General features: G+C 43.8%; 1 protein-coding gene across 1 annotated transcript in view; it reads right to left on the bottom strand.

Moving 5' to 3' along the window:
• LOC124776009 (actin cytoskeleton-regulatory complex protein PAN1-like) overlaps positions 1-26,440 on the bottom strand; it is a 110,100-nt gene that overhangs the window by 34,535 nt on the left and 49,125 nt on the right. Inside the window, exons 4-6 of the mRNA XM_047250850.1 lie at positions 26,016-26,123; positions 14,481-14,765; positions 6,281-6,537 (exon numbers count right to left, since the gene is read on the bottom strand). Of these exons, the coding sequence (XP_047106806.1) occupies positions 6,281-6,537; positions 14,481-14,765; positions 26,016-26,123 (650 nt within the window). The remainder of the gene's footprint in view (positions 1-6,280; positions 6,538-14,480; positions 14,766-26,015; positions 26,124-26,440) is intronic.

The raw sequence follows: 26,440 nt of genomic DNA, 5'->3' as shown, positions 1-26,440 counted from the left end.
CGATGTTAACAAATTTCTCTTCTTCAGAAACGCTTTCCTTGCCATTGCCAGCCTACATTTTATATCCTCTCTACTTCGACCATCATCAGTTATTTTGCTCCCCAAATAGCAAAACTCCTTTACTACTTTAAGTGCCTCATTTCCTAATCTAATTCCCTCAGCATCTCCCGACTTAATTAGACTACATTCCATTATCCTTGTTTTGCTTTTGTTGATGTTCATCTTATATCCTCCTTTCAAGACACTGTCCATTCCATTCAACTGCTCTTCCAAGTCCTTTGCTGTCTCTGACAGAATTACAATGTCATCGGCGAACCTCAAAGTTTTTATTTCTTCTCCATGAATTTTAATACCTACTCCGAATTTTTCTTTTGTTTCCTTTACTGCTTGCTCAATATACAGATTGAACAACATCGGGGAGAGGCTACAACCCTGTCTTACTCCCTTCCCAACCACTGCTTCCCTTTCATGTCCCTCGACTCTTATAACTGCCATCTGGTTTCTGTACAAATTGTAAATAGCCTTTCGCTCCCTGTATTTTACCCCTGCCACCTTTAGAATTTGAAAGAGAGTATTCCAGTCAACATTGTCAAAAGCTTTCTCTAAGTCTACAAATGCTAGAAACGTAGGTTTGCCTTTCCTTAATCTTTCTTCTAAGATAAGTCGTAAGGTCAGTATTGCCTCACGTGTTCCAGTGTTTCTACGGAATCCAAACTGATCTTCCCCGAGGTTGGCTTCTACTAGTTTTTCCATTCGTCTGTAAAGAATTCGTGTTAGTATTTTGCAGCTGTGACTTATTAAGCTGATAGTTCGGTAATTTTCACATCTGTCAACACCTGCTTTCTTTGGGATTGGAATTATTATATTCTTCTTGAAGTCTGAGGGTATTTCGCCTGTTTCATACATCTTGCTCACCAGATGGTAGAGTTTTGTCAGGACTGGCTCTCCCACGGCCGTCAGTAGTTCCAATGGAATATTGTCTACTCCGGGAGCCTTGTTTCGACTCAGGTCTTTCAGTGCTCTGTCAAACTCTTCACGCAGTATCATATCTCCCATTTCATCTTCATCTACATCCTCTTCCATTTCCATAATATTTTCCTCAAGTACATCGCCCTTGTATAGACCCTCTATATACTCCTTCCACCTTTCTGCTTTCCCTTCTTTGCTTAGAACTGGGTTTCCATCTGAGCTCTTGATATTCATACAAGTCGTTCTCTTATCTCCAAAGGTCTCTTTAATTTTCCTGTAGGCGGTATCTATCTTACCCCTAGTGAGATAGGCCTCTACATCCTTACATTTGTCCTCTAGCCATCCCTGCTTAGCCATTTTGCACTTCCTGTCGATCTCATTTTTGAGACGTTTGTATTCCTTTTTGCCTGTTTCACTTACTGCATTTTTACATTTTCTCCTTTCATCAATTAAATTCAATATTTCTTCTGTTACCCAAGGATTTCTACTAGCCCTCGTCTTTTTACCTACTTGATCCTCTGCTGCCTTCACTACTTCATCCCTCAAAGCTACCCATTCTTCTTCTACTGTATTTATTTCCCCCATTCCTGTCAGTTGCTCCCTTATGCTCTCCCTGAATCTCTGTACAACCTCTGGTTCTTTTAGTTTATCCAGGTCCCATCTCCTTAAATTCCCACCTTTTTGCAGTTTCTTCAGTTTTAATCTACAGGTCATAACCAATAGATTGTGGTCAGAGTCCACATCTGCCCCTGGAAATGTCTTACAATTTAAAACCTGGTTCCTAAATCTCTGTCTTACCATTATATAATCTATCTGATACCTTTTAGTATCGCCAGGGTTCTTCCATGTATACAACCTTCTTTCATGATTCTTAAACCAAGTGTTAGTTATGATTATGTTGTGCTCTGTGCAAAATTCGACCAGGCGGCTTCCTCTTTCATTTCTGTCCCCCAATCCATATTCACCTACTATGTTTCCTTCTCTCCCTTTTCCTACACTCGAATTCCAGTCACCCATGACTATTAAATTTTCGTCTCCCTTCACAATCTGAATAATTTCTTTTATTTCATCATACATTTCTTCAATTTCTTCGTCATCTGCAGAGCTAGTTGGCATATAAACTTGTACTACTGTAGTAGGCGTGGGCTTCGTATCTATCTTGGCCACAATAATGCGTTCACTATGCTGTTTGTAATAGCTTACCCGCATTCCTATTTTCCTATTCATTATTAAACCTACTCCTGCATTACCCCTATTTGATTTTGTGTTTATAACCCTGTAGTCACCTGACCAGAAGTCTTGTTCCTCCTGCCACCGAACTTCACTAATTCCCACTATGTCTAACTTCAACCTATCCATTTCCCTTTTTAAATTTTCTAACCTACCTGCCCGATTAAGGGATCTGACATTCCACGCTCCGATCCGTAGAACGCCAGTTTTCTTTCTCCTGATAACGACATCCTCTTGAGTAGTCCCCGCCCGGAGATCCGAATGGGGGACTATTTTACCTCCGGAATATTTTACCCAAGAGGACGCCATCATCATGTAATCATACAGTAAAGCTGCATGCCCTCGGGAAAAATTACGGCTGTAGTTTCCCCTTGCTTTCAGCCGTTCGCAGTACCAGCACAGCAAGGCCGTTTTGGTTATTGTTACAAGGCCAGATCAGTCAATCATCCAGACTGTTGCCCTTGCAACTACTGAAAAGGCTGCTGCCCCTCTTCAGGAACCACACGTTTGTCTGGCCTCTCAACAGATACCCCTCCGTTGTGGTTGCACCTACGGTACGGCTATCTGTATCGCTGAGGCACGCAAGCCTCCCCACCAACGGCAAGGTCCATGGTTCATGGGGGGGGGAGAAGTTTTATTAACGTATTTAAATCATTAACGTAAGTCAACGAATTTTGTTACTGCTAGCAGTCTCTGAAATACCTTTCATATTTTTTGAATTAATAGCCAATATGATTTTAAAATGTCAGAAATATTCGTGAAAAGTAATAATCAGTTAAACTTAGCTACCTGTCGCCGGGCAAAATAACCACAAAACTTATCATGTGGAGATGTGAAACATAGATAGCATATTTAGTAAGTTTACTGAAAGCTGAAACACGTTCTTAGTCATTACATGGTGATGATAAAAAAATAGTAACGGAGTTCAGTAATTGGTTGCGATGGTGATTGCTAGCCTTACTGGTGATGTAAACTCCTAAAGATATGTAACGGACATGAAACGTGTAAGCAAGATAGTTGGTACTAATCGATGCAACCAATGACAGGAGGATACATGGGAAACCGGGTTCGACTGTCGTTGACGGATAGTGAGAAACGACACGCTAGAACGATTTGGATAACTGATTTATTCTACAAAAGGAAAACTGTCTAGAAACAGAAATCAGGGATGGACCAAGAAAGAGAGAGGTAGTTTTACACCTCTGGGCGAAGGGGTGTTACTGAAGAAAAGGGAAGCAATGCTGACACTGAGAAGTATACGGGGACGTGGGACGTGGAAGAGACCTCAGTAAATGTCTAAAGTCAAAATACATAATTAAAAGTGGAATAAGAAAATGATTGGCCCCTCATTTCCATGTTGGCATTAATTAATTGCCAGTGTTTTGTCTAAGACCTCCTGTAATCGCTGTATTAAAAACCTGGGTACCTTACTATACGATTGAAAATTTGAAAAGAAACTACTCTCAGACAGAAATCGAATCCTCTTAGTCGGATATTCTAACGCAAGATTTCTCCCACGTCACTGACTGAGCACAACAGTTACACAGCACTGAATGAAGGCTCTTGACGAACATGTTATTACAATGTTGTCAGATTGCCTTTCTTTGACGTTCATTTCCTACCGAGAATATGCAAGAAGCGAAATTTTGTTATAGACACTTCTTTGCACAGTTTACATTCAAGGAATGACACTGTGGCATCAGAGCGCGAGAATTTTACTCCACCCTGTATATCTCTATTTGACGCCATGCCAAATTTCATTTTCTATTCTTTATTGGATTTCAATTCTGGCTGCAGCGTAATATGCTGCTCTACAGCCTACAGAAAAGTTAAAAAACATAATGAGAATAGAAACAAACAAGAAAAACAGGCGATAAAACGGTGACATTGTAAAAAACTGTAAAATGGCGGTAAGATGTGGAATTTAAAATATAAAAACACTGCAGTGACGATGCGGATGAAGAAGTAGACAGGCACAATTAAAAAAACACGGCGACAGTCTGATTTCTATTCGCACGAGATAAAAAACACAACTAGTGACAGTATGGTGGCTGTTCGCAACACTGATAGGGGACACACAACACTGAACACTCACTCATAACAGCACTACACAGGTGACACGGCGGCAGATGGGGGTGGACCCGGACCTATGACGGGAAAAAGGGGAGAGGAGAGGAAAAGAAAAATGGGGGAGCTGATGGAGGGAAGGGACAAAAAAAAGAGGGGGCTGGGCGGACGCGAGAAGGAAAGGCAGTGGAGAGGAGAGCAGAAAGGACTCAGGGGAGAGAAGGGAGGCAGAGAGACGGTAGGCTGAGAAAAAACAGGATGGAAAGAGGGGGGGAAGAGGGAGCCCGGGGAAAGGACAGAGGAGAGGAGGGGGAGGTGAGGATCAGAGTTGATAGGAGGGATACATGGAGGGAGAGAGGGCGTCTTCCAGGAGGGGGAGTTGATGGAAGCCACCTTGGGAAAGGAGATGAAGGGTTTAGAGATGGAGGGTAGGGGGGACACAACAGTGAAGGCGCGGCAGAGGGCATGGATTGGAGAGGAGAGGAGCAACTGGGGGATGAGGGAGCTCAAGGTGGCGGGAGGTGTAGAGTATGCCGGTATGTTCGAGGAATAGGAGCAGATGAGGGAAAGGAATCAGGTTGTAGAGGATCCGCATGGGGGATGAGAGGCGTATATGGAAGGCGAGGCAGAGTGCATGGCGCTAGACGATCTGGTGGGACTTATAGAATTTGGGGGGGGGGGGGGGGGGCGCCAAACTTCACATTTTTCAGGAAAAGAAACTGTGAAACCGTACTGTCTGTCTGTCTGTTTGAACACGCTAATGTGCAGAACGACTAGACGAATTTTCACAGGCGACTTGAGAATAGCTTGGAGCAATGTATAGGCTTTATTTCATAAAAATATGATCAGGAAAGAAAAGGTATCTTAATTTAAAGCTTTATCTAAAGTCGTCTGCTCAGCTTAGTAGTTCAAGTGTTTAATCATCATGGTGTAATATACCAAAGAACCAATAGATGGCGCTGTTAGTTCTGTAGTACACCTAAGAATCAATAGATGGTGCTATAAATTTTCTTACCTCAGTGGGACACATAAGGTTTACTTTGCTGACCGAATTAAGCACCAGTCTTTTCTTTACGAATAGAGCCTAAAAGTGAATTCACTTGGCAAATATATAGAAATTTACTGGTTATTCTTTGTGTATTAAAAAGTTCATGACATTACTTTGCTTCGTTTGATAACTTTTTTTCATATTTTTTTCTAGTAAAAACGGATTTATTAAGTTTACTTGGTGATTTTGTTGCCTTCCCATTACATTTTGGTTTCATTTTGCTTACGAATAAAAGTATGTGGAAAATGGTCGAGTCTTTCTGAATACATTAGAATGGCTAAAGGACTGGGGATTACACAGTCTCAAGAATCCAAAGAATATCGTGATGCGAGACTTGCTATAGCTCGAGAACAGCAGGCGTTAACTCACTTTTTGAAAACTCCTGCCAAACGCGAGGTGCGATGTAACTCTGATAGAGGATGTGGTATGCATTACCTCACTCCTCAAAACCCTTCACTCACAGAGGCTTAAAGTTGCTTCTCTGCAACATAACATAATATAAGCAGAAATTTTGATGGGAATTAGCGTTGGCTTATCCCTAATAGTTTACCACTCCGTTTTAAATATGTACAATTCCTGGCGAGACTGTGTTATGGCACGATCACAAATAATGCGCAAGGCCAGACGCTGCGTGCTACAGGCGTGGATCTTAGTGTCAGTTGCTTTTCGTATGACTGACTCTATGTGGCTGTCACCGTCGTTAGTGAAGCAAACAAGCTCGTCGTTCATCTGCTATCACACTACTTCAAAAATTCTGTATAAAGAAGCTTTGCAAGTCAAAAATAAATTCCACATTTACGAAGTCTCGAGAAAAGCTATAAATAAATACTCGGGGAACATCGGGTTTCTCGGATAGTGTCTTTAGTAATTGTAAAGAAATTACAGACCGTATGATCACACAAACGAAGGTTTCGGTTCCTGAAGATGGGCTGGAATATCGGAAACGCGAGGCGGCCCGGTCCTCACCTGGTGAACAGCGGCTGCGCCGGCACGTAGTAGTATAGTGGCTGCTCCGGCGCCAGCTGCCTGCGCAACGCGTTTCCCCTGGCGGGAGACGGCCTGCCACGCTCTTTGGCCGCCGCCTCCTGCTGCTTCTCGTGGACTATAGCGGCTGCCGCCTCTTCCGCCTGCGTGTTCTCGTCCTCGCCGTCTTCGTCGGCTGCCTGCGTCGCATCCTCCTCACCTTCTTCCTCTGCGGATGGCCGTCTGGTCACGAATACCACCTGTCGGTACATAAACAGATGCACACTTTGAAACAATTACAAATGAATTAACAGGAATGAATTAAAATGAATCTACCAACAGGGATGAAGTCGAACGAAGATGCAACGATGACAGCAAATGCTATAAGTGCAAACCACTAAAAAAACACTACCTTATCAAAACTGTCCGAAAACGCTACGTAATGCGGAATTTATGAGGGCTCTTCGGAAAGTAAGGTTTGATCGATTGCGAAATGGAAATCACAGCGGAAATCTGATGAGGCTTTGCATAGATATATTGGACATTGTCTCTAGTATGCCCGTCGATCGCGTCACGTCGCTATTTTCAGTTCTAAGCGCATAGTGAGCATGTAAAAATGCCTAGAAAAAAGTGCCTCTGAGAGATTTCGCCTGATTTCATGCAGCCCGCGCAACGTCACTGTCATACACTCCCTTCTTCATGACTGTTCTCAGCCGCATGCTGCAGGGGCATTGAGGACGCTCCTGCAGCGTTTTCGATGGGAGATATTTGCTCACCCACCATACAGCATAGACTTGTCTCCCTTTGATTTTCATCTCTGCTCTCATGAACCGTTAGCTATGATGAATACATTTTTGACACAGACAACACGCTGCAGATCAGCGTACAGAATTGGTAGAATGCACAGGCGGCTGCCTTATATGTCGAGGCAATTGGAAAGTTGGTACAATGCTATGACAAATGTCTCAGTCGGTGCATCGATTATGTAGCGAAGTAGCTGGGAAGTACAGCTAACTGTTGCAAATAAAAGGTTTATGATTTTCACTGTGATTTCAATTTTACCACAGATTGAACCTTACTTTCCGCATAGCCTTTGTGGCACTAGATTTCAAGAGAGGCGGACCAGTCGGTATAGAACAAACAGTGGAGTATTTTGTTGCCAGTAGAGACGCAACAACAGCAAAATTCATCTATCAGGAGAACTTAGTAACTTCAAACGTCTACTTGCCATTGGTTGTCACCTGAGTAACAATACCTTGAGTGACATTTCAGTCCTTCTAAAGCAGTCCAGACTGACCGTAAGTGATGAGAATGTGAAGTGGAAACACGAAGGAACGATCACTGCTCAACTATGAACAGGCAGACCTCATATACCGACAGACAGGGATCGTCAAACATTGCACGGGGTAGTTGTGGAAAATTGCATGAAATCAGTGGAAGGAATCACTTGTCAGTTCCAAAGTGCTACCGCCACTGAAGCTAACATAATCTGTGTACAGGGAGTTAAAAAGAATGAGGTACAATGATTGAAAAGCCTCTTATAACCCAGACATTTAGTGAAGTACGGTGGAAGTAGCGCTACAATATGGCAGTGTTTATCGTGTTTCCGCTAAATGTAGAAAATTTGAACATACTGTACACCGCTGTTTACTGAATGCAGTAGAGAAAGAGTTCGGAGACGATGATTTTATCAGCATGACAATGCACCGTGTCATAAGGCAGCATCTCTGTGAAGCAGCGGTTTATAGACAATAACATTCATGAAATGAACTGACCTGCCCAAAGTGCTTCTTTGGTTTGAAGAATGCACTGTCAGTCCTCCAAAGACATTCAGACGCCACAATGAAAGAGTTCCCACCACAGTTCAAGCCATCATATAGGTGAATGGTGGACGCACCTCATTTAAGGTCCACTGATTTGTGTCCGGATACTTTCGATCAGTGAATCTGCAATTTAATGAATATATATAGGGAGAACTGAAAAATTTTATAAGACTGGGACTCCAAGACGCTTTTCCTGCTTATTGTGAACAGTCCCTTTAGGGTGGAAACATCAGTGACTGTTGTAAGACTTCCATGTCTGCTGTGCTCGTACTCTTTGGGTGAGTCTGACATTCTGCAGCCAATGCATGACTTCTCCAAATATATGTACACATTTTCAATACATACCTTGTACATTTGACTTCTTTCAATGGACTCAAATAAATAATTTTCAAATATTCCTGTTTCAGTAAATAAACTGCTAATTCAATAATTACCATGCAAATTAACAACAATAATATTCAATTACACAATAGAGTGTAACAAACCAACAACTTCCGTGAATTCTGTGATGCCCAACAGGCGAGAGACTTGTGCGTGATGAAAATATTGAACATTTACAGATGTGAACATGAGGTTTCTATTGAGGAAAAATATTTCTGTTGCTGTTAATACATGCTAAATATTAATTTACACGGTTGTAGTCAATGGGTCTGAAAGGGTTAACTACCTCTCTATGAAATTTCCCTTCATCAGTTAAGAAACAGTGAAAGCTGGATTCACTGTTGATCCTCCAATTCACAAACTGACTAAAAACGAATTTGAGAATACAACGAATGTTACAGAAAAAGATGCGTGGATTACTTCAGCTCTGTTACTGCAGTTTTTATAGTGAAGAAGAACATTCGTATTACCTTGTTGGAAAATTTCGTGACAGACTCCTATACGCTCTAAATCAGCAATATTGTTTACTATGTGACATTTTGGACTAACGTCACTGGTTGTGATATGCACTGAAGATGACAATGTAATAATTGAAATCTAGAGATGCTGTAATAAACGACGGATTTCGCAATAGATTGCTGTTCCTTTCTCCATTGTCTTAATTTGAAGAAGTTGAGTTGTAAGATGAGTATAAAATTCCTCTCCCTACTCTCGCATATTGACTATTTCCCTTAAACAGTGAGATATTATAGTAAGGAGTAAGGAGAGCATTTCCACAGGATATTAACGAGATTGAGACGAGGTACCAGAAAAGACTGACTGATAATATCATGGTCGTATTGTTGGATGTTGAAGAGGGACAGTAAAGAAGAAGATGCTCTGACGTACCCAAAACCGAGGAAGTTTGGAAATTAAATGTAACAGAGCACTCATAATATTTCTAGGACAATTGTGGTTTTAGTATATGTCTAAAACATCAGACAATAACTATAAAAGGATATAGCTTGATTGTAGCTTTAACTTAAAATCCATGGTTCATTTAGTTCAATCTTTAAAATACCAGACCTTATTCTGCAAGAGGTCCTGGGATGATAGACAGATGAAAACGTATCCTAGATACCATAACCTGTTTTTCAGAATCATCTAATGAGGAATCAGCTAAAAAAAATCTTTTAAATGCACGGTTGTGTTATCACTTGTCTGTACATGTGAAACAGTTAGGACAACGGACGAAGCTGCGCAAACGTTGTAACGATAAGGATTTGTTAATATAGAAATACAGATAGCGAAAACGATTAAAGGTATGGTAGTATGCTCTTTAATTTGAGTTTTACTGTGGACGAGTATGAGATGAAAAGTCAATAACAGTATTGCTCATTACTGCAAACCCTGTTGGACATGGGACGCTAAATTTCTCTTCTGACACAACACCAAATCGCTCTGTCAGATACAGGAAGTCCAACAGTTGAACATGGAGCCCGAACAGCGGAGTAGTTCGGTATTTTTCACCAAGCACAGACAAAAGAATAGCAGTAGATGAGAGAAAGAATATGCATTGCCACCAGGGTTTTGGAACTCCAGTTTCAGCATTACTAATGACAAACTGGGAAGTACATCAACCGGCATAACGAACACGGTCCGGGATGTCGAAGGAGAAAAGGAGATACCGTGAAAAGTGCTGGTAGGCACTACATATCACCCTTCGAGAGCTATGCTCAATAGCTTTTGCATTTCTGCATACGACGAAAAGACGTGTATCACCTGGTTTTAAAGTTTCTATTGAGTGGATAAGACTGTGACTCGAATTTGTTTGAAATGAAAGATTCTTCAGTAATCTCATCGTTCATTTCTAAAACCCTCTTGGCGAACTCGTAGTTGTCGTTATCAGGGCAACATCACCACGTGCGCTACCGCAGAGACAGGTCTTTCATGGGAAGCCCAGAATTCGGTGTTCTTTCATTTTTTTCTGCCATCCATCCACGAGGGGCCTTCAATAAGTTATGTAACATTTTTTTTCTCGACCAAAGTTGAAAAAAATGCGGGGTGTGTAGTGGGACAGCGTGTAGTACTCTCGCTTCAGCCGCTATAGTTTACAATAGGTGGCGGCGCTGTGCATAGCCTTCAAAATGGCGTCTGTAACGAAGGTGCATTCCAAGCAGAGAGCTGTCATTGAGTTTCTTTTGCAAACCCAGTGCATTGCAGATATTCAGAGGCGCTTGCAGAATGGCTACCGAGACTGACAGTGTACAAAAGCAAGTTGAGTCATTGAGAGGGGCGTCTGCCATCATCTGAGCAACGTCGTGAAAACCTGTCCGATCTCCCGCTTGCCGGCTGGCCGCACACAGCTGTGACATCTGCAAAGTTGGAACGTGCGGACACTCTCATTCGACGGATCACAATCAAAAATCCAAACGAACTTCTCCTTCCGTTTGACAATGCAAGGCCTCCCACAAGTCTGCACACCCGAGGGGAGCCCACAAAACTTCATTGGACTGTTGTTTCCCATCCACCCTGCAGCCTGGATCTCGCACCTTCCGACTTCCATGTGTTTGGCCCAATGAAGGATGCGCTCTGCAGGAAGCAGTACATGGATGACGGGGAAGTTGTTGATGCAGCAAGGCGTTGACTCCGACGTCAACCAATAGAGTGGTACCATATAGGAATACAGGCCCTCCCAGTAAGGTGGCCTAAGGTGATCGCGTTGAAAGGGAATAATACTGAAAAATAGGATTTTGTACCAAAAGATTGGGGAATAATATGGTTTATAGGAATCGTGAATAAAACTGACCTGCTTTCAGAAAAAAAATGTGTTGCATTACTTGCTGTTCGCCCCTTGTAGTTAAGCAAAGTGACAATTCACACCTTTTATCTAGTATTTTAACGAAGTTTCGTAAGCTTCTATATATAACTTTATTGTTAACTCTTTGTCAGAGGAATTATACAAATTTTGTTTTGCTTTGCTATTTGTATTTTCACTTCTCCTTGTATTTCTTGTTTACCCTGTATCCAAAACACTTTCTGGTTTGCCATTTCACTCCCAATTCTTATTGCCGTCTTTCTTTTCAAAATTTACCTTTAACATTTGCCTTTGTTTCATGTTGTTCACAGCTACTCTTCAATTTCATCATCAGCTAATAATGCAGCATTACCTCCAAGTTTGATACAGTCTGATACTGGAACTCCCAAGAGTACCTAACATGATAAACAAGAGCAGGATTGCACTGTAGTTTATCTGTTCCCCTCCCTCTTCACACACACACATACACACACACACACACACACACACACACACACACACACACACACACACATGCGCGAGCGCGTGCACATACATACATACACTCGCGGATTTGCCAAATTAAGTGTATGAACAGGGGTAGACATCGTTCATTTTAAGTTCGCTTAAACTGGACGCTCTCGAGGTACCTCGTGATTCATCTCTCGGCATTTTTTTACTGTTTTACGGTTCTGTGTTTGCTCTCCAAAAACTGCATGGGACATCGAGTGGAATTTGTCAATACGATGTGTAGTTAACAATGGAATAATCACACAAGTCGGACAGCCATGCCGAAGGCAAGCAAGATTTATGATTCATATCCCGACGACGACGAGATCATCACAGCCGGTACGCAGTCACGCAGTTCTGAAACTAGCTGCTTCCTTCTTCAGAGGAACGAAGCCAACAATTCACCTTTCAACTAAATTGTTTGAAAGTATTTTCTAACGGCTATTGTCATTTTTACTAAGACGTTTCCGGATAAGTGACCTTGTCTCATGTTTACAACAGAAACGTTTCGAACGTTGTTGCGAGTACCTTCATCAAGGTGATGTATTCAATTTTTATGAACAACATGACGATGCCGTCAAGTTCCATTGAAGGTTCACTATGGTCAACATATATCTGGCTAGCCGGACGGGAATTTCAACGTCGCTTCAACCGAATACCAGTCGTTTATCACCAAGCCACCTCGCTTCGAGGAATCTAAGAAGACGCCTCATCAGATGAAAGGACTGTTCTTTTCTCACTGAGAACGCCAGCAAGCCTAAAGCTTATGATGATGAATATGATGATGAAAACTTCTACATCTGGTCGATAAAAAGGGCAAAGGGGTAATTAGGATTGGGGAACCTAAATCTGGGTGGCCGGAAGGGGATTTCAACCGGTTTCCTCCTTGCCATTTTGCCATCTCACTCGGTCAGTCAACTGACGAGATCATCAGAGACGGATGCCGTCAGTGTCGAGCATAGCACAGACTACATGATAATTTAATTGGACAAGCATGACCCTTCACCAGACGGGAGGACATGAAGGACAACTTTCCACGGTTGGTCCCGGCGGAGGTTCGAGTCCTCCTTCGGGCATGGGTGTGTGTGTTTGTCCTTGGGATAATTTAGGTTGAGTAGTGTGTAAGCTTAGGGACTGATGACCTTAGCAGTTAAGTCCCATAAGATTTCACACACATTTGAACATTTGTACAACTTTCCACGAAGCAGGAACAAGCAAGCAGGACTAAATCTATCTTAATGATGATGAATAATTGATGATTATGGATGATGTATAGTGAGACATCATAAATAATAGACAATGAACTGATCGATGTCGGTTGATGGATGATAACCAATGACGATAGTTGTGGTGATGATGGTGGTGACACTGATGACAATGAATTGTACTTGCTCTGGACACGAAAAGCGGAAGGAAGATTAAGAGTTTCGACCAATCGACGTCAGCATAGAGAAAGATTCTTTCCATTCCAATATCATTCAGATGGAGATAAGGACGAACCCAGCGAAGGGAAAAGAAAAAAATTTTGGCAAGCCGAGCTCGCATCCTACTCTGCCCAGCAGACGGATGTATCAGTTTAGTATCAGTTTCATGGAAGCCAGAACATGCGATGTGTGTTGAGCAGTAGCAAGTCCAAGGCGAGCCATTTGTAGTGAAATCTCAAAACTACTTCTTCATTCACCACGAAACTAACGTGAATGCCCCTCTCTCCAACCCCCACCAGTTTCCCTTCTAGCTCAGGTTTTGGGTGTGCTCATGGAAGAAGCAGTATGATAGATGGACAAATATGGCGGATGAAGTCGGCAGAAGTCCACCTCAACAAAAAATTGCAGTACTTTTTTAAAGATCATCATGTTCGCCGTAGATAACAAAATTATTCATGTTTAAAATCCAGTACTGCTATTTCGGCACTGTGACCATTGTCAAGAGCAGTACTGCGAAACTGTGCTTCAGTTCAGAGTGGCCATACAGCAAAATTGCAACAGTGGTTATTGTAAATACATAATTTTTCGTGGGAATGCAGACTTTGCCTGCAAATTTCACTGATGCAATAATCTCGGGTTATTACCCGAGTCGTATCGTCCTATTGTCGACACGTTTCAAATAGTTTCCTACTCGTCATTTTCAGCCGAAAGGTCTTCTGGTTCGTTCCTTTATAAGCTTTGGACCGCAGCCTCCTCTGCGAAGCGGACAGCGAGTGACACAATCGCATGCCTCCGGAAGAGATGTAGCGACCTGTGGTGGAAAGTCCAGGAGTCGGGTCTCTAGTCTATCTATTCCGTTCATAGTGGCGGAGGCAGGACCATCCCACCGGGGGAGGGGGGAGGGAGGAGGAAGGCAAGCTTCTCACCAGCGCCCACGATATGTCTTCCGGTGCACGCGGTTGGCCCATCCGTTGGGCCCACGACAGAGAAAGCTGTGGCCCAGCATCTATAAAGGAACTAACAGGAAAGGAACACGACGCTTTGCCTGAAGATGATACCTCTGAAACTCGTCGAAACGCTGCGTCAACGCGACGAACGCGACGCCACGACTCGACTGAAAAGTCGAGAATATTTCATAAACAAATAACTATACTGTCGAAGGCGATTATGGTGTCCGTTAAAAGATTGTACATGATTGTGATCCGCAGCCACAAGAAGTTGATCAGTCCCAGTAGGGTGCTGTTTTAGACGAGGTAGTTCAGATGTGATAACCGGTGGGAGAGCCGCACCTTTCGCTGCTGCGCCGCCTGCTGGCGCGCCGCCAGCTGCCTGAAGAGCGCCGCCGGGTCGTGCAGACGCTGCCGGCGCCTGGCGTCCAGCACGGCGTCGCGACGCCCGGCGTCGCCTTCTGGGCTGGGCGTCGTGGTGGCGGTGGGCCGGCCCACCAGCAGCGCCGGGTGGTACAGCGAGCGCCTGGTCGACGACTCGGTCGACGTGGACGTCGGCTCCTGCGTCACGGTCGTCGACGGCGCCGTGGTCGTAGTGGAGCCCTGTTTGCGCGTGCGCGGTATCACCTGTCGGGACGGAGCAATGCGTCAGGCCGGAACCTTCGCCGATTCACTTCCGCTCTGTCGCTTAGTGATCAAAATGTGAGTATTGTACCAAATGTTTGACGGGATTGAAGACTCGCTGGCAGATGGAACTGAACACGTTCTTCGTAATGGGACGAAATAGACAAATATGCTGTTATACTGGCGGTACTGTTTACAGCACGGATGGTTAGCAGCACTCTCTTTGGTGCGGAAGGACTGAGTTCAATTCCCGGCACCACCTCTACAGGCAATAACGGCTGGAGGGATCGGCGATTCGCTGGTCACAAGTCCCACGACAATAGATCTCTCCTCAGTCTACTTTGCAGGTCGCATTCGGCTGGTTGGAGCAGGCCTGATGCCTAATCCCTGAGTGGCATACATGTTTCAATTTATTTTTTGTTTTGTGACGTATACAAGCAGACTGAAGCGACGAAAGAAATTTTGTACAAGGCCGGGATTCGAACCCGGGTCTCCTACTCACCAGGTGGATGCGGTAACCATTACGGCACTCTGTAACAGTGTCTTTGCACCACGCATGGACTACCCTAGCATGCCTCCCTCCTTAATCAAAATTCCTATTCAAGCCTCAGCCCACTTTGTACTCTCCCTAAACTCGAACAGTATTCCAGAGATTCTCCAGCGTATTGGAGTAGCATCTTACACATCGAACGAAAACGAGGATCCTGCCTGAAACCCTGGCACAAGTGCTTTCATCAAACTACATTGTATGGTTCGAGAGACCTTTTCGCGTATTAAATATCTATGATCAACTGAGGAGACGAATTAAAATTTGTACCACGGCCAGGATTCGAACCTAGGTCTGTTGCTCACTAAGCAGATACGCTACCCAGTATCCCAGAATGGCGTAGTAGTTAGTGCATCTGCTTAGTGAGCAGGAGACGCCGGGTTCGGATCCTGATCTTGGTACAAATTTTAATTCGACGCTTCAGTCTGCATGTAATCATAGATGTTTGATACTTCAAAAGATCCCTTGAATCATATGGTTTCATTTGATATTTTTTGTTTGTTTGTACATATATTGTCTGCAGCCCTGATATGCATTAGAAGCCTCACGTCACAGCACTACAGCACGAAAAGAAAATGACGCAGCCCATTGATAAAATGTGGGTGGGCTGTTCCGCTGACTTGTACCTCCTCTATCAGCGTGCGAATGTTATGTAGTGCACACATGTACGGGTGGTTGTAATTGAAGTGCAGCTATTCAAGGAGCTCCAGTGTGAGGTATAATTATCGTATGGCAGCGAAACTTGGAAGATAAGCTAATGCGTTAATATGGAACCCAGCTGTAAATAAAATTGGTTTCAATTGTGTGCATCAGTTGCAAATCTGCCGCTGTTTACTATCTGTATGACACCCACGCTGTCATCTGACAAGCCGTAACGTGAGAGCACAGTATGACTGTCTGGGAGAGAGACCGTGAGCTGCTAGTGAAACTGTTTTATGCGAACAGCAGCAATTACAGTGCTGCATTGTGAGAGTATCACCGACTGAAAAGTCTGAGGAGAGGCCAATTGTCGTTAAATGGTTTAAAGAAGATGATAACGAAACTCGAGAACACAGGTGAGCTTGGTGTGGCTCTTGAAGAGGAAGGCGTCCTATCCCGGTATGAAATGAAATTATCGTACGGCATTGTTGGCCGGGAGACCCCATCCTGGGAGTTCGGCCGCCGAAATTGAAAGTCCTTTTTAGCTGACGCCACTGCGGCGACTTGCGAGTCAGTGATGATGAAAGACACACAACACCCACTCATCTCGAGGCAGAGAAAATCCCTAACCCCGCCGGGAATCGAACCCGGGACCCCGCGCGCGGGAAGCGAGGACGCTACCGCAAGACCACGAGCTGCGGACAGTCCGACCCCGATGGAAGTTATTGACGGTTCATGCTGTAACCAAGCATGCAGCACGGGCCCCGGGAAATGCTAGTGCTTGTGCAGTGTCACGAGAATGTCTGCAGCTGTTGCTCAATCTAACACCATCTACCACATTGGGTGGAAAGCATTGCATTTCATCGGGCCACTTCGCCTTCACAGTACCTAATAGCACTTGATTTTTGAAGTTTCTGGCGTCATCCTCTGTTAATTGTAAGATTTGTACTTCGGAATAATCGTAACTATGGAGAGTGTACGTCGAGGAATTAGAACAACAATTTCTAACTGTGAGAGCTGACAACAATACGAAATTATTCGAAAGATCGTCGGTTCATATCCCCGCCAGATCTTCCTTATTTAGATTTTTCGTCATTTCCCTAAATTGCTTACAGCAAGTAGCATCATGATTCCTTTGAAAGGGCACATGCAATTTCCTTCCCCACCCTTCTCCAATGCGAGCTTGTGCTTCGATATTTAATGATCTCGTCGTTGACGAGAGCTAAACCCTGGTCTTCCTTTTCAGTGGGTTATTTAGGGAAACATGCAGAGAAACAAATGAAACAGACACCTGCTGCGGCGGGTATTGAGAACTGCCATCAACGGATGTAGAATGGTATGTGGATACTTCAAGAAAAAGAAGAACAAGAAGATGTAAATGTGCTGATGAAACTACAAGAGAGAAGCAGTCGGATCTTGCGACACGTCACGGAAATTACGAGAATGAGCGTACATTATGGAGAAACAGGCTTGAAAATCCCGTCTGGCCATCCTGGTTTTCCACGGCTTCCCTACGTCACTTGAAGTGTCTGCCACATTAGTTTCTTAAGAACACCGCCAATCTCAAGCGCCATTGTAGTCTGATTATTTTAGTGCTCGATCGCCACAACAGGCGTTATTAAGGAGAAGTTTATATGACAAAAACTGAACACTGACCACACCGATTCTAAAAAAAAAAGTTGGTGACATTATTAGAAAAACCAAATTTAATTTTGCATAAAATTGGCACGGAACTAGTTACGTCCAGAAAAAAAGAGAGATTATGAAGAGCCTAAGCGTAAAATGGAATTATTGTAGGCTAACAATTCCCAACCTGAGGTTAATTACTCCCTAATGGGTAAAACGTAATTTTCTGAGGGGCAAGAACAAAAGGTTTCAACTGTGTTTTGGTCATAAAATTGAAGTGTTTTCAAAAGATCGTTACTATTATTACTATTTCGTATGTTTGTAAGTGACCAACGAATAGCCGCGCGGGATTAGCCGAGCGGTCTAAGGCGCTGCAGTCATGGACTATGCGGCTGCTCCCGCCGGAGGTTCGAGTCCTCCCTCGGGCATGGGTGTGTGTGTTTGTCCTTAGGATAATTTAGGTTAAGTAGTGTGTAAGCTTAGGGACTGATGACCTTAGCAGTTAAGTCCCATAAGATTTCACACACATTTGTCATTTGACCAACGAATACGTCGTTGTCAAATACTAACATTAACGTGTGACACAGTGTGGTATAGATTACAGCTTGTGAGACGAATTCATCAATATCTTCTTCATATACTCCACCCTCTACGCACATACTTCGTAATACGCCTCTACGACTGTAAAATTGAGACATTTGCATCACATACGTTTAAATAACTCGTGAAAATGCGTTCTCCTAGCTGTAGGTACTTCCCGCAATAGATCACAAGTTGCTTCTTATTCCGCTTCGCAACAGATAAACGAACAAATAGACAGAACAACACAACAGTAACTATATAATGGCTACTATATTGCTGTAGAGCCTACTCACTATTATTGTTATTGTTGTTACCATTATACGAGGGCTGTCCAGAAAGTAAGTTACGATTGATCGCGAAATGAAAATCACAGTGAAAATCAGAAATGTTTCATTTGTAACAGTTAGCTACATCTTTCAGCTACTTCTCTACGTAGTCGCCGTTCTGACTCAGACATTCATCGTGGCGTTGTACCAACTTTCCAATACCCTCATCATAGAAGGCAGCCGCCAGTGCTTTCCGCCCATTCTCTACGCTGGCCTAAAGCTCGTTGTCTGTGCCAAAATGTTGTCATCATAGTCAGCGGTTCGTTTGGGCTCTATTGTGGGTAACCAAACATTTCCAGTTGAAACGATGCAGGAACATCTTCATTGCCCCTGCAGAATGAGGCTGAGAATTGTCTTCTAGAAGAAACCGCACTACAGTTATGTAATGTTGGTTGCATAGCTTCAGGGGAAAATTCTCACCAGGCCCTCGTACTTGGCGGGAGACACTATTTTGTATAACATCTTTACACGCTCACTAAGAGCTCTGGAATGAAAAGAGCGACATAATTCTACCTAGAGTCATACTAGAGACACTGCCCAACACATCTTTGCAAAGCTTTACCGGATTTTCATAGTCGTTTCCATTTCGCGACCGATCGTAACTTACTTTCTGGACAGCCCTCGTATACGTATAGGCCGATAAAGGACCACGCGTTGCGTCTAGACGATGTGAGTTTTTCTCAAGTGTCAAAGTACTTTCATCTTCTCACTATGTAGTTTCTTCTTTTCTTCCGACTTGTGCCTCTCTTGAATTTCTTGACCTCTTGACTCACATTCCACTTGAGTATTTTGTGGTTGAATGTTTGTCTCTCTTGTACACGATGATTATTATTAAATTTCTGATACATTACACGACCCGCATGAAAGACGGGTGATCGCAGGGCAGTGAAACTTTGTGGAAACAGTTGTAAGGACATGTGGAAGGGAAATAACGAATAACCCATTGAAAGAAACACATTTTAATTTCGACATAGGAATGGAACATTTGTTAAAAAGAAACACATTTTAATTTCGAAATGACAGGGTAACATCTGATAACTGCGTACTACGGTTACGTTCCAGGTTACAAACGTTGCTCGGTTGCACGATCGTCTGACTCAACGACAGAGTCGAACTGAACTAGACATTGGTCTACTGCTGCCCGAAACATCTGAGGCAGAGGCTACCTTCCTCACTGTGTTGATCTTTATCCTCCAACGTGTGTTAGTGTCCCGTCCTTCAGAAAACCCCACAGCCAGTAATCACACAGGTTCAAATCTAGCAGCCATGCAGCTTGAAACGATCGGCAAATGACTGGGTTTTCACCAGATGTTCTTGAAACCCTGGTGCGGAAAGAAGACCACCCCGTATTCCTTTAATACGCCGCTATTGACTAAGAGCAGCAGCACTGTTGCTGTTGTTTTAAAACTGCACCTTTACGACTAAAGCTCTGTTCAGTTTGTCGAGACCCATGTCGACTGTCTGCAACTGTAATGTATACAGATGCTTGTGTTCAACCCCACGGTGCCGTACCAGTACCGACGCCTAACGGCAAGTCATGACATTGACAGTACTAACAACGAAAATCCTACAGCGCACAGTCTGAACGTCATTCCTATAAGGTTGCGTACTCATACAATAGTTTCCCGTCTACACTAGAGATGGGGGATCCACTCCTGAACTGATTCATAGAGTTGAATCTTTCAAAGGAGTGAACAATCAGTGATTCAGAAAAAGAGAACGGTAGCTCCAAACGTTTCCCACAGCAGAGAGAGAGAGAGAGAGAGAGAGACGGAGCATATCAGCGGGGCCTCTGCTGGTCAGAGCACACTGCAGGCCACAAAACACAGCCAGCGCCGGCCTCTGCCCTGCTTCCTCCTTGGCTGCCTGCATTGTGCAGTGCCCCATTGGATTTTGTGTGTCACATATGCTGCGCTGTCTCTGTGCTTCCTCTGCCGCGTGCGGTGTCTGGCGCAGCTTAGCATCGCACTCCGTCGGCGATCGTTTCAGTCGCACGTCCTGCCCTCTGGGCAGTTTATGCGAGCAACAGGACAGAGAGCCTCCTAGCGGAGAACATAAGAACTACTTGCAACAACCTGCTCGCAAGAGAACGGAATATTTGTCTCGAAGCGGGTGACTGGTGGCCGTTCACCACTCCCCCCAACCATGGAACTCGCCAGTTCACCGCTCCCCCCACCCACAGAACTCGCCCGCTCAACCCTCATCCCACCGTTCTCGACTCTAGCCAGAGCGTTGAGCAAAGCAACTCAGGTGTCACTCTGGTCTCTGCGGTCTTAGTTCACGCAGTAATACAGCTCAGGGCTCGACCTGCTTGACTCATCGCCTCTGCATCGGAGTTCGTCTCTACTGGATATTGTTCTTCGTAGTAATACCGCTATGTATATTACATTATTATGTTATGTATACATCATTTATTTTTATTTTATTTTTATTTGTTTAAACCGATCAGTTTAGGTTCCTGACGACTCCTCTTACTATAGGATTTTTATTATGGACGCTCGAATTTACGCTTTAATTACGAGCGAACCAATAAACGTATCGCAAAATGTGATACACCAATATTTTCCTTGTTTTATTCTGCGTAAGGCTATATGCAGCACTTTAGTCTTACACTCAAATTTATATTTTTTTTTATTATTCTGGTATGGATTTTGCGATTTTAGGCGTCTTCGGAAGGAAACGTTCACTTTAAAAATATATGGCTTGCAATGTATTTGTACGAGGTTAATGAAATTTTAATACATTATAGCCAAATATATTGTTAATGTAAATCTCAAGTTACAACATTTTCCGATCACCCAAAAGACCTCGATAGTGCAAAATAAATCAATAATCGAAAACTTTGTCATATCGTGGAAATTTCAATAAACAATACAAAATTCTTACTCATTATCTGTGTTACTGCAAAATAGGATCAAATAAGATCAAAATAAAGGTATAGTACTGGAATAAACCAAGTTTAAAAGACAATGTGCCTTCCATTTATTTTCTATTGTGAATGAGTGGTGAGTCATGAAAAAGAGCTAGTTCATTTCAGGGAGTGAACAGTTCTGATCCGATCTCTGAAAAGAACAGTTTTGCCCATCTCTAGTCTACACTGACTGAAGTAGAGGAAGTTTAATTATAACCACATTTTATATCCATATCTGTTGTACCAGCATCCTTCCTGTCTTTTCTGACCTCGGTGATCCACTTCATGTTCTTAATGCGCTACATGTACTCAAAGATCTGTTTAGTTTTGTCTGGTGTCCGGCATTCTCTTGATATTCCCATTAAATTTCGGTCGACGTTTCTTCATGTCATGTGCTACCCGTAAGTTACATATCTGTTCAGTCTCTTGTTTGCTCCGCAGTCTGAAACCTTCAGCTGTCTTGCTGCACCCCAGGATCTTTCTAATGATTCTTCTCTCTAGTTTCTTGATATTTTAAGTGCATCTTTCCGTTGCATGACCAAAGTTTCTGATGCGTCTAAGGTTTCTAGCTTGATGTTGTAATGTCTCACTTTTACAATTCATGATACGCATGGTTTATTGTAGATGTTTCCAGTCTTCTCGAATTCTCTAATCGTCTTTTGATTTCTCTGTTCGTATGTACACATTATTATTATTATTATTATTATTATTATTATTATTATTATCATTAATACCAGTGGTCAGACACGAAGTACTGGCAGCCAAGATCTTCCAGTTTCTGACAGTTCAGAAGTAAGGAGTCAAGCAGGAGAGTGATTTGCTAACAGTAGGTATAGTACTCACATTTTAACGTGTTGATTTTAAATGTGGGTGCAGGTTGTGAGCGAATCAGGTGTCACTATGGGTACAATTGGTGCAGTGTTGCATATTTCATAACTCCTGTGGATGGTTAGCTTTCTTCTCTGAGTAGCTGTGGGTAACACTTGCGATGCATTGAGAATTGCTTAACCATACTGTAAATAAAGTTTGTTATAAATAACCAGACACATCGTTTCACTGACTCCTCAGTGCGTTATTTAATAAAACATCTTCGAAATCTAAACGTAATTTAACTTCCATCAGTTTAAAAATTTAGGTCTTCAAAGTTTAGTTAGGCGGTAATGTTCACGATTGGTGGGCCGGTACTAGCTAATATCTGATTACGCTCATGGGTAATGGTCCCGGTAAGGTTGAGAACGACTGGTGTAAACGGTAACTGTTTATAGTATACCACCGTGGTGTAGGGGAAGTCGAACCGTTCGATATAGGATACTTGCTATCAGGGACCGAAGTCACCTCTGATTGGCTTACAAAAGTCAGGTAAACAACAGCGCATTTAAGCTGCGCGAGATTTTCAATATCCTCTCGTTCTCTTAAGGGCCCTTTACACGCTCTTATCTTTCTTCATTTTGTTTAAAGAACTCGCTTTCAAAGAAAATTGTTTTTCATTATAAAATTTAGTTAGGCGGTGATGTTAAGGTGGAATGATGGAGAGGGGGATAGAGGTGCAGGGGGGAGGGAGGGAGCAGAAAGGGGGACGGCGTAACATCTTATATCTGACTGCTGCACTCAACGCTAATGGTGCCAGTAAGGCTGGGAGCAACTGCTGTGGGATGGATCAAGCTATGCACAGGAGAGGTCTTCTTTCTTCATCTCATATCCTCCCCAAAACCTTTCAGAAAAAAATTAAGGTCTTTTCAAATCGATCTCGCAACCTGCCTCACCACACAGAAAAGTAGATACACTATCTTTTTTACTTACCCACTCACAGTTGCACGTTACCTATCTAACCGCTTCCAGAGGCAACATAAATTTGATTTCAGTGGTACAATCAGTGACCAAATTTAAAAATTTAATATGCTCTCATAATTTACTCATTAAAAGGTATAATCTTAAGTTAGAAATATAACACACTAAGTGAAGTAGTAAAGCAACTGTGTACATGTCTTGAGGGAGCATCCACTGTCTGATAATGAGAGCACTTTTTTGCGATATATTCAAATGTTCAAATGTGTGTGAATTCCTAAGGGACCAAACGGCTTAGGTCATCGGTTCCTAGACTTACACACTACTTAAACTAACTTACGCTAAGAACAACACACACACCCATGCCCGAAGGAGGACTCGAACCTCTGCCGGGAGGGGCCGACTTGGCGATATCTTTAAGACATTAACTCATTTCTAAAGGCCGGCCGGTGTGGCCGAGCGGTTCTAGGCGCTACAGTCTGGAGCCGCGTGACCGCTACGGTCGCAGGTTCGAATCCTGCCTCGGGCTGCCTCGGGCTGTCCTTAGGTTAGTTAGGTTTAAGTAGTTCTATGTTCTAGGGGACTGATGACCTCAGAAGTTAAGTCACATAGTGCTCAGAGCCATTTGAACCATTTGTAAAGAATCAAACATATGATCAAAATTATTTTTACAGCAGAATTTCGCGTGCTCATTCGATATTGGGGTCCCAAAACAGCGAAGAGCGATATTCAGTTTAGCGATATGTATTAACGGGGACAGTAGAACACGAAAAGTGCACAGTATTCCAGAGGCGACTGAGTAGCGCTGCTGCATGGCCGTAACAGACAGAGCGGGCTAGGGAGCACAGAAGACCGTTTCAACCAGGCAACGAAGAAATTTTTACCGTCCCTGTTGATACATACATCTCTAAACCGTATACCTCATTGGATTGATCTGGGACCCCTCCAACAAATAGGTACGCTTTAAAAACAATTTTGTTTGTATCGGATAATAACCGATGCTTTCCATTGACACAGCGACATTAGCCGTTGTATGAAAGACGTGATGAGCGGTATTGGAAATGGAAATGAGCGTTTGGCGTCATTGGCCGGGAGGCCCCTTACGGGGCAGGTCCGGCCGCCTTGGTGCAGGTCTCATTACATTCGACGCCACATTGGGCGACCTGCGCGCCGGATGGGTATGAAATGATGATGAAGACAACACAACACCCAGTCCCTGAGCGGAGAAAATCCCCGACCCAGCCGCAAATCGAACCCGGGCCCGTAGGACGGCAATCCGTCACGCTGACCACTCAGCTATCGGGGCGGACGTGAGCAGTATTTTTTTGGGCTGATTTCACACACCGAGGGAGGTGGCGCAGTGGTTAGCACACTGGACTCGCATTCGGGGGGACAACGGTTCAAACCCGTCTCCGGCCATCCTGCTTTAGGTTTTCCGTGATTTCCCTTAATCACTTCAGGCAAATGCCGGGATGGTTCCTTTGAAAGGGAGTGGCCGATTTCCTTCTCCATCTATCCCTAATCCGAGCTTGTGCTCCGTCTCTAATGACCTCGTTGTCTACGAGACGTTAAGCACTAATCTCCTCCTCCTGATTCCACACGGCAAGAACTGAACTCTAAATATCTGCTGAAACACGAGATAAAATGCATCCGTCGATTCTTGGGACCGACACCCGTTACATACAGGGTGTTTCCAAAATGATTTTAAAAATGAGAGAGCTCATAACGAGTAACTTTCACTTAGCAACCCATGTACGCATCCCTTATCGTTCGGCGCCAGGCGTCATTCAACAACAACGCACACCGCCGGGAAGGTAGGCATACAGCTCACCATGCTTGTCAAGATAGTAGCAGATCTGCATGGCAACGTTGTCAGTTTCTTTGTGACATCAAGGTAAAACAGCTACAGAAACTGCTCGAAATTACACCCTCCTGTTTGAATGCGCGCGTGGAACGAAGCCTTAGTGAAGGTTGCCCCGTTTCAATCACACCTGGGAAAGTGGGGATTGCATCAGAGGCTGCCATAAATCGCGCTATTAGTTCTTCATTTGTCTCGTTAGATGTTTCGGAAGCAACAGATTTAGGGTGTCTCCAGATGAAGAAAACAAATGGGCGTCAGGTTGGGAGAACGCGCAGGTCATGTCATCGGCCCACCACGCTTTCTCCAGTTCTCATTCAAATGATTACGCACTGCATGAGTGAAATGTACCACAAGCGTTGTTGCACGTTGAGTGGAATATGTTCCAGCAGCTCTGGAAGTGTTTCCCTAAAGAATATTAAGTATTTACTTGCGTTCAGTCATAGGGGGAGCATGTATGGCTCAGTCAGATTAGCGCCAACAAAACCAACCCAAATATTGAGGGCCATGCGCTCTTGGTGCCCACGAACAAAGGTAGCTTATGAATTTTCCCGTGTTCACGATGCTGTCGAACGCACTGTCCCTTGTTAAGGATGCCTCATCAATAAAAAGTATAAGGTGTGAGAATTCAGGGTGAGTGGCACACTTCTGCAAACACTACTGGCAGAAGTCAATGTGACGTGGCAGATCTTCCGGATTAAGGGCTTGAACTTTGTAAAGGCGGCAAGGGTGCAAGTCACTTTCATTCCACACATGCAAGACCGCAAAATCGCTTACACCCATTTCCCAAAGAACACTTTGCGATCTTCTTTTACAGCAGGGCTAACGCCTTCTCTTCAAATTCCGGTGTAAGAACTATGCGTTGACGATAGCATCCATCCAGCCTTCGCACCTGTATCACAAAACAAAATCATCTGGTTTCGCTATAGTCCTTAAATGCAAATGCGCTATTACGATACGTTGTCAGCGAACAACTCACCTCAAGTGCCTTGGGGCCTGTGGATGGCAGAGAACGTGCATGGATCTGACACTCGACGATTTGGAAACCACTGAACGTAGAATCATTGAGCAGCGAGAGCATTTCCATCTGCAGCCCCGTAAGCACTGTGCATTTTCTGCCCTTTCTTCCCAAGAAAAGCGCTCCATTTACAGTCCGCTCCGCACAGTACTAAATACAAGAGTGTCCCAATTTTTTGACACACTGACACAGGGCGGACCACAAACTGCAGCATTCACAGGTGCCGTACTCTTTGCGACATCATATGAAACCAGTATTTTCACTGCCAAACGCATCGATTTCGTGTCCCAGCAAATGCTGGAAGAAACTGTGTGGTACTGTCCCACCCGGAATACCTGCTACCATATCGACTCGAATGGCGGGTTGTATGCCTAACTTCCTAGCGA

The sequence above is a fragment of the Schistocerca piceifrons genome, chromosome 2, assembly GCF_021461385.2.
Source record: "Schistocerca piceifrons isolate TAMUIC-IGC-003096 chromosome 2, iqSchPice1.1, whole genome shotgun sequence".
Classification (NCBI taxonomy): domain Eukaryota; kingdom Metazoa; phylum Arthropoda; class Insecta; order Orthoptera; family Acrididae; genus Schistocerca; species Schistocerca piceifrons.
This window is presented reverse-complemented; position numbering and strand designations above follow the sequence as displayed.